Source organism: Polyodon spathula, chromosome 15 (genome assembly GCF_017654505.1).
Source record: "Polyodon spathula isolate WHYD16114869_AA chromosome 15, ASM1765450v1, whole genome shotgun sequence".
NCBI lineage: Eukaryota > Metazoa > Chordata > Actinopteri > Acipenseriformes > Polyodontidae > Polyodon > Polyodon spathula.
Genome location: NC_054548.1, coordinates 3,026,940 through 3,039,629, shown reverse-complemented (window position 1 = coordinate 3,039,629; position 12,690 = coordinate 3,026,940). Strand labels below are relative to the sequence as shown.

General features: G+C 40.5%; 1 protein-coding gene across 1 annotated transcript; it reads right to left on the bottom strand.

The window, feature by feature from the left end:
- Nucleotides 1-8,181: 8,181 nt before the first annotated feature.
- On the bottom strand, nt 8,182-9,189 carry LOC121327485 (olfactory receptor 6N1-like). The gene has a single exon (XM_041271556.1). The coding sequence runs from the start codon at nt 9,142-9,144 to the stop codon at nt 8,182-8,184; it is 963 nt and encodes a 320-aa protein (XP_041127490.1). The 5' UTR covers nt 9,145-9,189.
- Between the last annotated feature and the right edge of the window lie 3,501 nt (nt 9,190-12,690).

Below are 12,690 nucleotides of genomic sequence, written 5' to 3'. Positions count from 1 at the left end.
CTCTTCTGTGAGTGGGGACACTGCAGCATGCACTCTCTTCTGTGAGTGGGGACACTGCAGCATGCACTCTCTTCTGTGAGTGGGGACACTGCAGCATGCACTCTCTTCTGTGAGTGGGGACACTGCAGCATGCACTCTCTTCTGTGAGTGGGGACACTGCAGCATGCACTCTCTTCTGTGAGTGGGGACACTGCAGCATGCACTCTCTTCTGTGAGTGGGGACACTGCAGCATGCACTCTTCTGTGAGAACACTGCAGCATGCACTCTCTGTGAGTGGGGACACTGCAGCATGCACTCTTCTGTGAGTGGGGACACTGCAGCATGCACTCTCTTCTGTGAGTGGGGACACTGCAGCATGCACTCTTCTGTGAGTGGGGACACTGCAACATGCACTCTCTTCTGTGAGTGGGGACACTACAGCATGCACTCTTCTGTGAGAACACTGCAGCATGCACTCTCTGTGAGTGGGGACACTGCAGCATGCACTCTTCTGTGAGAACACTGCAGCATGCACTCTCTGTGAGTGGGGACACTGCAGCATGCACTCTTCTGTGAGTGGGGACACTGAAGAATGCACTCTCTTCTGTGAGTGGGGACACTGCAGAATGCACTCTCTTCTGTGAGTGGGGACACTGCAGAATGCATTCTCTTCTGTGAGTGGGGACACTGCAGCATGCACTCTTCTGTGAGTGGGGTCACTGCAGCATGCACTCTCTTCTGTGAGTGAGGACACTTTGCTTAGGGCCGGCACTGAGAGGGTTAGTAGTGTGCTACATTGTATCACAGTGCTGGTTCATTATCTCAGCCTCACGCTCTGCTTAGCATGGTGTTCATTAAGGATGCTGTTCATTAACAAGACAAACAAGCCATTAACTGGTGCAGTATCACAAGAGACTTATTACCAGACTTCATACAAGTGCGCTGAAGTTTGTTTTGAGTAATTAATGGCTATCTATGAGGACCCTGGTGAGTTAGAAAGCTGCAGCTAATGTTGTGAACAATCCTAATCAGCTTCCAGTCACAGAGGAATAATAAATGATCATTTATCAGACCAGCAGAGGCATCCGTACTGTAACTCCTATATGAAGTGTAAATGCATGAGACAGTAAGACGTTAAATATTTCAGCTAGTGCGTTCACTGGTGCTCTGAAGACTTTAGCCAAAACATGTTTTTCATCCGTCTAATAAGTTTGACATCAGTTTCTTAGGGGTGAGTGTTTGCAGCTAATGATTCTTTAGTAGTTAAAAAACAAACAATAGCTCTGAGTAATGAATACAGTGAGCAGCAGTCTATGGTGTGTCTGAAACGTACACACTGTGGAACACAGCTTTGCTGTGTAAACTATGCACTTGACAAACTATATCTGAGCACTACCTGTTGCATGCTGACAGAGCAGGGCTTTGATTTTAGGGGTGCAGTCAGTCAGTGTTGGAGCAGAAGACGTAATGCGATTGGATGGTCGGTATGGCCACATGCTCACTGACACCCCAGACATTGTCCAGCGTAAAGCTGGGACCTCAAAAGGAACATAACGGGATCATCTACATTTGGCTGATATCTAATATTGTTCTATCCTATTGTGTGCATCCCGTATGATTCTACACGGCTGTTTCTACTGAGAGTGTTACTTGCATACTTTACTACTCCAGGTTAAATGGCTTCTGAAAAAAAAAAAGATTTTTGATTGTGGGGGAAGCCTATCAATGTTGTTGATCCCTGTTCTTGTCTCCAGTCAGGCGGATGCATTTGCTAAGTATTGCGTTCAGAAGACCATTTGCTGAGTTCCCCTGTCATATCATAGAATCAGAACTAGATCCAGGGCTACTGTAGCTAATCTATGAGCTCCAGGTCTCTTCACTAAAATCGGAACTAGATCCAAGGCTGCTGAATCTAATCTATGAGCTCTGAATCTCTTCACTAGAATCAGAACTAGACCCTGGGCTGCTGCAGCTAATCTATGAGCTCAGAGTCTCTTCACTAGAATCAGAACTAGATCCAGGGCTGCTGAATCTAATCTATGAGCTCTGAATCTCTTCACTAGAATCAGTACTAGATCCAGGGCTGCTGCAGCTAATCTATGAGCTCCAAGTCTCTTCACTAGAATCAGAACTAGATCCAGTGCTGCTGAATCTAATCTATGAGCTCTGAGCCTCTTCACTTGAATCAGAACTAGATCCAGGGCTGCTGAATCTAATCTATGAGCTCTGAGCCTCTTCACTTGAATCAGAACTAGATCCAGGGCTGCTGCAGCTAATCTATGAAATCCAAGTCACTCATCAATGGAACAGAATGGAGGCTGGGACCCCACGCACCACAAGAGAGCGTCTTAACCACAATGCAAAAGAACCTTGCTCGTCTGCATTCATGGTGTTAGAGCTTTTAACCTAATCTCACCGATGGGACAGAATCCATAACGGTAGTGCATCACACAGCACTCCCTGTAACAATAGCACAGATTCTGCTGTGTCAACAAAAAAAACAAACCCACCCACGCTTTTCACTGAATACTACAAAACACTTTTAGACCTCTGACACAAATCTCTCAGTGGATCCCAAATGAACCTTGTCATACACAGTCTAGTATATAAAGAGAGAAATAACTCCTTATATATTCAGACAGGTATGTGGTCTTGAAACTGATTTTTATAAGGACTAAAGAAACTTCTTAAAATGTAAGTGATGTATTTTCCCCGTTGAAGTTAAAGACCTTGTAATAGCTCCAATCGCAGGGGGTTCATTTAGGACAGGCCTTCTCAAACTCGATCCTGGGGACCCCCTGTGGCTGCTGGTTTTTGCTCCATTGGAGCTCTCAATTACTTAACTAGACCCTTAATTGAACTGATAATTTGTTTAATTCGGCCTTTGTACTTGTTTCCAGCTCTTAAACAGTTGCAGTTCAAGTTACTTATCAAATGTTATAGCTAATGTGAAATATGCAACTGTTCAAGAGTTGGAAACAAGTAAAAAGTTCTAAACAAGCAAATTATCAGTTCAATTAAGGGTCTAGTTAAGCAACAAAAACCAGCCGTTTGAGCTTGAGAAGCCCTGATTTAGGAGGTGTTACTCCTAGATATGTTTTTTTTTTTTTTTTTTACATGCTTTGTTGTTTCCAGCTAGTTATGTTACATTAGCAGTTTGTTGTTTGTTCTGCAAGGAAAAAGGTGCAAACTTTGCAGAGAGGTAAGTGCTTTGTGAAAATGTCCCTGGGAGTCTTGCAGTAATTGGCTGATAGGCTTGTGTGTTTGCAGAATGGTTTGGTGACACTTCACCCCTAGGAAGCCTCTCCACCAGACACCAGCCCTCCCTGCATCTCCGCACCCCACAGCAAAAACACTCAACTCAGACCTATCAGAAGGGTCACAATGACACGCAAGCACCTGCAAATAACTACTTATTAGCAATGGGGATGATGGCATTTGTGAAGGAGGAACAGGAACAGCAGGTATGCCATGCCAGAGCCACTCTCATCTGTTCTCATGATCCTAATCTTACAGCTATAATATAAACTATACTACTGTACCTGTTACATCACAAATAACTAGATATTCTTGTCAATTGTCAACATTTAGCCACACGGGTTAAAAAAAACAACGAAATACTACTACTAATTATTATTATAAGTACCTTAGAAAGTATTTATTAAAGTTTTGTATTTAGTTTACAGTAAGATTATGAACATGTTATTGAGCAAGCAAATTTGCCTTTAATCCCTACAATAGCGATATACACTGAATATAGATCAATCGATCTGAACAGTGTAGGGGTTCTTTCTTATCAACATTAAAATCTTAGACGAATTTTACCTAAAATGTAAATTATAAAAATAAGATATTTTTTTTTTTTTTTTTTTTTTTGTGCGAGATAAGCAAGCTTGTGAGTGAGAGAGCTATGCTAATAGACGAGTGCGCTTTGAGCCAGTCAGACTAGAACATACGGACCCTAACCACTCCTAACTCCAGGAGGAGCGCACGGCTTCCAGAATGATACCGCTTGTTCTCAAGCAGGGCAGCGCAAACCCTGCAAACACCTTTTTACCAGGAAGCGCTGGCTTGTGCAGAAACACAGAAGCAGGTTGTCATATAAAAAGAACAGAATCTTTAATACATCACAACTAGCGCAAAGCACAAAGTACAATTGGATACAATCAGCAGTTTAACATTGAGCAGGGTCATGAGACCCAGGGCTCCCATCTAGTACAATCCGCGCACATAAATAACTGAACTATCTACTACATTTCATACCATGCAAATCATATCTGAATTCAAAAACACATCGAGGAATACAAATCATTAATCAAACCTAATACTACAGCACACTGAAAACCAATAAAGAATTACAGTGTCAAATAATATCACTCTTAAATCACACAAAGAAAATAAGAACACAAGTAAATCTCTGCCTATCACAATCCCTACCGCTGGTGGATATCTGCTTTTTAAATAAATATTTATCCTAAAACGCTAAAATGTATACCCGTATAACAGGCGAGCAAAGAAAATACTGTCAGCCGAAGGGAGGGGAGAGAGGATAATACTTTACAAAGTTGGCGATCTGCGGCTGAGACGCTCTCCGTCCCGAATGAAAATCAGCCCTCGGCTGCTTTCTTTCAAAGTCCCCTTCTATAGCATCAGTGTCACAATGTACCTGCGTTCATCGTTACAGGCAAAGCGCATTAGTGCGACAATATATTTTATTTATTTATCTTTTATTTAAACATTTAACCATGAAACACATCTTAACACAAACCAACAATTTTTAACGAGCGTTCTTAAAAAAAAAAAAATCATTACAACATACCTGTATTGTATACGGCCTTTCTCTTTTCTCTAAATAATAATATAATTGTTGACATGTCAAATAAATAAATACATAAATAAATAAATAAAACGTTTTAAATAAAGACCACAATATAAATGAAAAACAGTAATAGCAATACAGTACTAATACCTGGGGTTGAATACAAAAAAGACAAATTGTATTGATAAGAAATGCATATTATATATAACTGCACAAGCAGGCAAGCATCTATAGCTATATACACAAATCATTTCGTTATTGATAGCGTATATCTATCTATGAAGTCTTCGAAACCATCCCTGTACACCAACGACTTATTTTAAATTTGAATAACTCAGTTATTCCAAATAATTAAATTATGAGGTGTAAAGTTACGCAAAAAAAAAAAAAAAAAAAAAAAATAAAAAAAAAAAATTCTAGTATAGTAAGGATTATTTATAATATTTGGAAACCTTAAAAGGGATTTTTGAAACTTAAAAATCACATTTATGAAAAAATCAAATCCTCCAAAGCATTTGAAAATAAAAGCTGGGATATGAAAGCACGTGGAATTTTTGTTTTTAATAGCAGTTATATTCATCGACTCAAAATAAATTGCTTCAAGCCCTCCATCTATAAAAATCTTGATTGTATGACATTTATTTAAACAGTAAAAAAACCCCCACCAGACTCAACACCAGTTCCAAACACACTTCACACGGTCTAGCAGAAATAATTCCCTTGAGTTTCACCAAGCCCGTTAACAGCTTGCATGCTTATTGTGTAATGAGCTGTGTCCCTACCGATGCTTCTCTAACAGGGTATACGAAAATAATTCAGCAGTTCTCTTCTGAGGAGCTTCAGAAAAGTTTAAGTCGGCATTGAGACTGTATATTAATAGTATCGGTTAAACATAGCACTGCCGCCTAGTGGCACAGTGTTGTAAAAGCATAGCGCAATGTAATAAAAAAGCAAAAGCAGGGTCAAGTCCAGAGAGGTAAGGTAAAGAATATTAGAACAAAACATGGCAAAGCAGGGTAAACTATGCTGAATGTATGGTATAACCACGAGAAAAACATGGGGAAATGAAAAGATCATTTAAATAAAATCTTATAGCACTATTTGAATTGCATTATGTTGAATGTGTTTATTGAAACACTGTATGTGCAGCACATATTTAGTTAATTAGTGGGGAGATTATGTGGGAATGGGTGGGGTTGGCAGTTTGGAAAGGTTACGTGCGTGTTGTGGGTGACAGTGGCTGTGTAACAACCTCGAGAGGTGCCGGGAATCTCGGAGGACCTCTGTGATGGACAGGTGATGAGGACACTGATTGGGCGGAGGAGAAAGGCTGCCAAGAGGTCTCCTCAAACTGGGTGTGAGAAGCGAGAGGAGACGGGCCAGCATATAAGAGCGGCGGGAGTGAGACGACAACAACAGAGTGAGAGAACCCCGACATTACCACCCCCACCGGGAACCGGGAACCGGGAACCCAGAGGAAAAGAGGGAGAGGACACAGACAACCAGTCAGGACAAAGGAGCGACTGACAGAAGAAGAAGGGACGCGTCCGAGTGACGAGCTGCAGCCATGAAGCAGTGTGCGTGTGCGTACTATCATTCCATACTGGACACTTGGGTTAGGGTGTTAATTCTATAGGGTGATACAAAACTGTTGGCCATAGCTGTATGTCCTCATATTGGCTTATTAAATAGCTAATATTAAAATACATTCTCATATCTTATACGAATATAGATTCATATGGATTAACCAAGGTGTGTATTTTTAATTTTATTCCTGAAAACATCCAGATTGAAAAGTAGAATCACTGGTTTAAATAAAGCTTAACAGTTGTATTTATTAGAGTTTGGCAATGTGGATTAACACTGTTTGTCTTCTATTCACAGCTCACAGGTTACAAGAACATAGTTTCAGAGTTGCATGGGGTAACGCCCTGTTAAAAAAAATCGGTAAAGTATACGATTTCCAAAGGAATTAAATGTATTTTTAAACTAACTTACTGCCTGCCACCTGCGCGTATACAAGGCAGTAGTGATTGCAAACATGGCATCATGCTCCATCCTATTCTGTTTTTTTCCAAAATGTACCATGTACAAACTATTCTTAAGGACCTGTACGGGTTCCCTGGCTGAGTGAGACGGGGATATCCAGCCAATGGGATCACTGCTGTCCCTCCCCCCGGCAAAAGTAATAAATAAATACATAATTAATAATTAATAAAATAAAATAATAATACAAATATTGCATGACTCATCCTGATGTGGCAACAGCCCGTCGGCCACAGTGCTGCTGCGCTTGTGATCATGAGCTACATTGGTCAATATTGAGTCGCTATTTTTATCAATCAGCATTATTGCTACATGTGTTCGTCATTCAGGGACATAACATACCTAAATGTTTATTATTAAACGAGCATGAGTTTAAATTATTAGTAAGTACACACATTTCGATATGAAAGCTGAACATTAACATCAACAAAAGAACAACAGATGTTTAATGAAAAAACAATTGTAGCCAACGTTTTCACTAAAATAAAACCAGGCTTGGGGGATTGTAAAAGCCACTTCTGATATATTTACTACTGCTATGATATATTTACTACTGCTATGATATATTTACTACTGCTATGATATATTTACTACTGCTAATCTAAGTTAAAAAAATAAACGACTTTGGTGGGAATTGAACTTGTTCATGGCCCCGCGCAAATTTTTAATTCTAAAACCAGTATTATTTAATTTTTAATAACGGTCTGATACTCTCTCCTTCTGATATTTTTGTGAGTAATAAATAACAAAGATATGCCTATATTTAAGTATTAATATTTTGTGTAGTCGTCTGTCTGACCGCCTGCCAAGTTCACATTTATTTGACGACATTTTTTCTTACTGTTGGCTAACTTAAGCACGCTGCAGACCTTGGGTCAAACCAACGTGTTTGTGCGTGTAGTTTATAAATGTGGCCCATCCTTTGAATACTTTTCAATTTTTCTATTTAATTTGAAAGCAAACCAATGCAAAACACAAGTATAATACATACATTATAAAACATAAATATTGAAAGAAAAAAGTGTGTGTGTGCCGGGGGGAGGGGGGGGGGGGGGGCGGGGTGGGGGGGCAGCATTACTGTATTGACAATAGGGATTTAATACAGAGGTCTGCTGTAGTGCTTTATAGTAGGAAGAGTGCACTATAAACTTTTAAAAAACTTGTATTCAATATTTATTGCTTTAAGTCTTTTCCATATCAACAGAAATGTTGCACACATGTACTCTCATCCCTGTTACTGTTACAAAGATTCCCAGTACTGTACATTAAAGTTGAAACATTTAAACATGTTTAATTAGAAGAGGAAACTGAATCTAATATTGAAAGCCCCTTCTACTCAAAGTCTGCCTGGTAATATTTTTGTCTTTCTCAGTGTTTTCAGCAGGCTGTCCCTGATCTCTTTAGTCCTCAGGCAGTAAATGACAGGGTTCAACAAAGGCGGCAGCACATTCTGCACCATGGCTGCCAAGATCCGCGCATCTGTGGAGACGCCCAGGACTCGGTAGGAGATGTACACGCTAACAGCGGTCAGAATGAAGACAGAGATGACCAGCAGGTGAGTGGCGCAGGTGGAGAAGGCCTTGCGGCGGCCCTCAGGTCCGGCAACCTGCAGCACAGACCTGATGATCCTCACATAAGACAACAGGATGAAAAACAAGGGAATTAACAGCACTGCCAAACCTATAGCGAGAGCCACATAGCTGGTGAGTGCAGTGTTAGTACAGGCCAGTCTGAGCACAGCAGAATAGTCACAGAAGCAGTGGAGAACCTCATTGGGTCCACAGTACAGCAGCCTGACAGTAAGGGTCAATGGAACCATTGGCACGAGCAAGCCACCCAGCCAACAGCAGAATATTAGTTTCAGGACGAAACTGTTGCTCATTATATTTGGGTAATGGAGAGGGTTGCAGATGGCCATATATCTGTCGTAAGCCATGAGCGTGAGGAGAAAGCTTTCAGCTGTGCCCACGCCGAGATAGAGCACCATCTGGGTGAAACAACCTGCAAAGGAGATGACCCGAGAATCAAACAGGAAAAGGGCTAACGTTCTGGGCAAGGTGACCGAGGGGATGACCATGTCTAAAATGGCCAGGCTACAAATGAGCATGTACATGGGGGTGTGCAAGCTTTCATCTAGAATAAATACAAGTACTATGAGCAGGTTCCCCAGGAGGATGAGGAGGTAGACAGTCAGAAAGACAGCGAAGAGGTAGTTCCTGCTCCCCTGGTCCTGGAACTGTGGAAAACCAACGAAAAAGAACTCTTTGATTCCCAGACCAGTCTGGTTTATGCCAGACATGCTTGCTCCTGGAAACAAGAGCACAAACAAACATACACATTTAATACAGAGTATGTAAAGCAATAATGATATGAGCATGTGTAACAGAGCACACATAACAGGTATTAAACAGGTAAGAGATCAGGAAAAGCAGGGTCTATTTTAATGATCTAAAATGTGGCCCAGTCTGTACCCAAACCAGGGGTTTGATATGTCTAGACTGGACTGTAGGTTTCTATACTTTATATTAAAATTAGCAGCACATCCTTGCTAAGAATGGCGAGTTGAGCAACACAAACACATTTCGACACAATCACTGCAGTTTTTCTTTCCTAGTCTGAACTGATATGAATGCTTGTTTTTAATTGGCAAAGGCTGTAGAGAGAGAGTTCTTGTTTTTCATCCCTTTATTACTGTTTGCTGTAGCTGTGCTTGTCATCCCAGACATGGCTATAGAAACTGAGAACCCAGAATCTGTGGATGCCAGTGCAGGGTGCAGTGCACAGGAGCTCTAACACAGAGGAGGCTGTGCTTCACTGTGCTTTGTCAAGTAAAACCTTACATTCAGAAATACTAAAAGAAACTCCAAAATCAATGACAAACTTAGCGACTAGAACTCTTTCTCAATGTCCTCAAATGCTGGACACTGATTCTTAATTTTCTTTAATGTACCACTGTGGAGTGTTTCTAAAGAAATCTCATATTTGTGTGCTTGCTTCTTTTTTTAAATGATTATTTTCTGTTTTTCTGCATCGTGTTACTAGGATGATATCTTCTCTTTCTTTTACTATCTGATTTAGTAAATATATTCATGCTTCAATTAGACTGTTAAATGTTATTGAAAGTTAGAGATCCATCTGTTTTTGCAGGCAGTTACTAAGCTCCTTTCAGTCACTCTCTGCACTATTGTACCATGTTGAGTTTTTTTTATCTATGTATTTTGCATTTTATAAAGCATAATTTATAATGTTAATGCATACTTTATAATGTTTTTTTCCAAAGTTATGGCAGGACAACTTCTCAAACTTACTAAAAAAATGTAAATGTGACTGATAGGGATGAATTTCAATATCCATATTTTTTTAAAACTAAGTTAGGCTGAAATGTGTTAAAAGCAAAGTACCTAGTAAATACACAAAGCCAAGCGTTCAGCTGGCTCACCTAATCAGTGCCAAATTTGCTGTATTTATTTTTAAGTGATAAAAAAGATTTATTTTTATACTATTATTTCAGAAATTAGAATTTCTACAGGGAACTACATACAACATGACAATGGGTACATTTCAAGGAAATTGTTAAAGCCATGATCACCATGAAAAACACAACATTATCTATGTGTGATAAGCACAGCCCTATCTATGTGTGATAAGCACAGCCCTATCTATGTGTGATAAGCACAGCCCTATCTGTGTGTGATAAGCACAGCGCTATCTATGTGTGATAAAGCAGGACCTGCTGTATACAGTTTTCACTCCTGTCAGTATTGAAAGGTGAATTGCATCAGTAATGTTAAGTACACCCCAAGCACTTTCCTATTGAGAGCAGACGTTACTCACCGGCGTTCTGATGGCTCGCTTGCTGGTGGGGATCAGAACTAGGGATGCGCAGGAAAGCGCTGCTTTATTTCATTGGGCTGTCCCAGGGGAGTCTAATAGCATCATTACACAACAATTAAGACTCTTAGGAAAGAGGTAATGGGTAGTCACATGGGGGCATGAGAACATGTTGACAAAACAAAATAAATGTGCATTGAAGTACATATTAATATAGGGCATGCACATAAAATCTAAGTTCCCTGATTATGAGGGTAAGTATAAAATATAACAATAGTCTGCACCTGCCCACCTCCCAGCTATCTTTTTAGTTTCTGAACCAAAGTGATGTGCAAGTGAAACCCTACCGGATACACATAAACAGATATATAGGTACAAAGAGATACGGGGCTTTATACATGCACAACACTTCAGACTATAGATTCCAAACGTTTCATCCAGTCTTAACTCCTACTACTAGAAAGAAAAATGCATGTTAATGTAACAGAAGTGAGAAACAACCCCCTCGAGTGATTTAAGACATCCTCAGTTATAAAACTAGATGGGTTGGTTCTGTTTGTAATATTTATAATATACAGGTGATTGTTATCCTTTAAAAAAAAAAATTAAAAGCCAGAGTAAACCCTTTGTTAATATTCTCTTCACCTCTTTAATATCATCTTGTGTGTGCTCTGCAGAATTAATTCTTGTTGTTTGTGCTTAGTAAGTAAGGCAGCCTCAGAAAGGTGACCCTACATTGCTATGCTTGTACTGAGGGAAAAGTTTCTAAGGGATGCTACAATGAATCCACAGCACACAAGGCCCATTAGAGAGAAGGCTAGAGATCATTGCACTGGTGGTGTCTGATCACACAGGCTAGTGTGGGACAAGGAATTGATAACACTTCATCCCAGGTGATAATGTTACTCCAGGGCTGTAGAAGACCAGTATCAATTAAACCAGCAGAGTACAGCAGCTCCCTCAAGGAGATGAGGTCAGCCCTTTTTAATCAGTGTTAATGATGACCCAGTGGTGTTTTGTGTTTATTGTGTTTATTTAATTCAAGTATGACATGTGATCAGGTATCAAGCCGGTTTCCACTGTATCTTCCATGGTGTTCAGAACATACTTTCACCAAATTCAGCTGCTGATTTTGGAAAGTGCTGAACTTCATTAGGATAAGAGGTCGGGGGTCTGTGACTGAGCTTGTGCTGAGCAATGTCTGTGTCAAGTGTGAGGTGTAATGTGGTGAACAAACTTGCTCAAAGGAGTGATAACCAAGGCACTGAAACATTTCCTTAGTATGTTATTCTAGTCTCACTAGAATAACAACGTTCTCATAATTTCCTCATAATTGTTTTGCTGTTTAATGTTCTTATGCTTCCTTCTATGAATAAGGGTTAGCACATTTGTATCACTTCCAGTACACTTCCTGTGTTAAAATCAGTAAGACCACACTGGAGAGGAACACTGGCATGACAAGCTGCTATCTGGAGTCTGTGTTTCAATAGAGGAACACCACACTGGAGAGGAACACTCGCATGACAAGCTGCTATCTGGAGTCTGTGTTTCAATAGAGGAACACCACACTGGAGAGGAACACTCGCATGACAAGCTGCTATCTGGAGCATGTGACTCAATAGAGGAACACCACACTGGAGAGGAACACTCGCATGACAAGCTGCTATCTGGAGTCTGTGTTTCAATAGAGGAACACCACACTGGAGAGGAACACTCGCATGACAAGCTGCTATCTGGAGTCTGTGTTTCAATAGAGGAACACCACACTGGAGAGGAACACTCGCATGACAAGCTGCTATCTGCAGCCTGTGTTTCAATAGAGGAACAACACACTGGAGAGGAACACTTGCATGACAAGTTGCTATCTGCAGCCTGTGTTTCAATAGAGGAACACCACACTGGAGAGGAACACTCGCATGACAAGCTGCTATCTGGAGTCTGTGTTTCAATAGAGGAACACCACACTAGAGAGGAACACGCACATGACAAGCTGTTATCTGCAGCCTGTGATTCA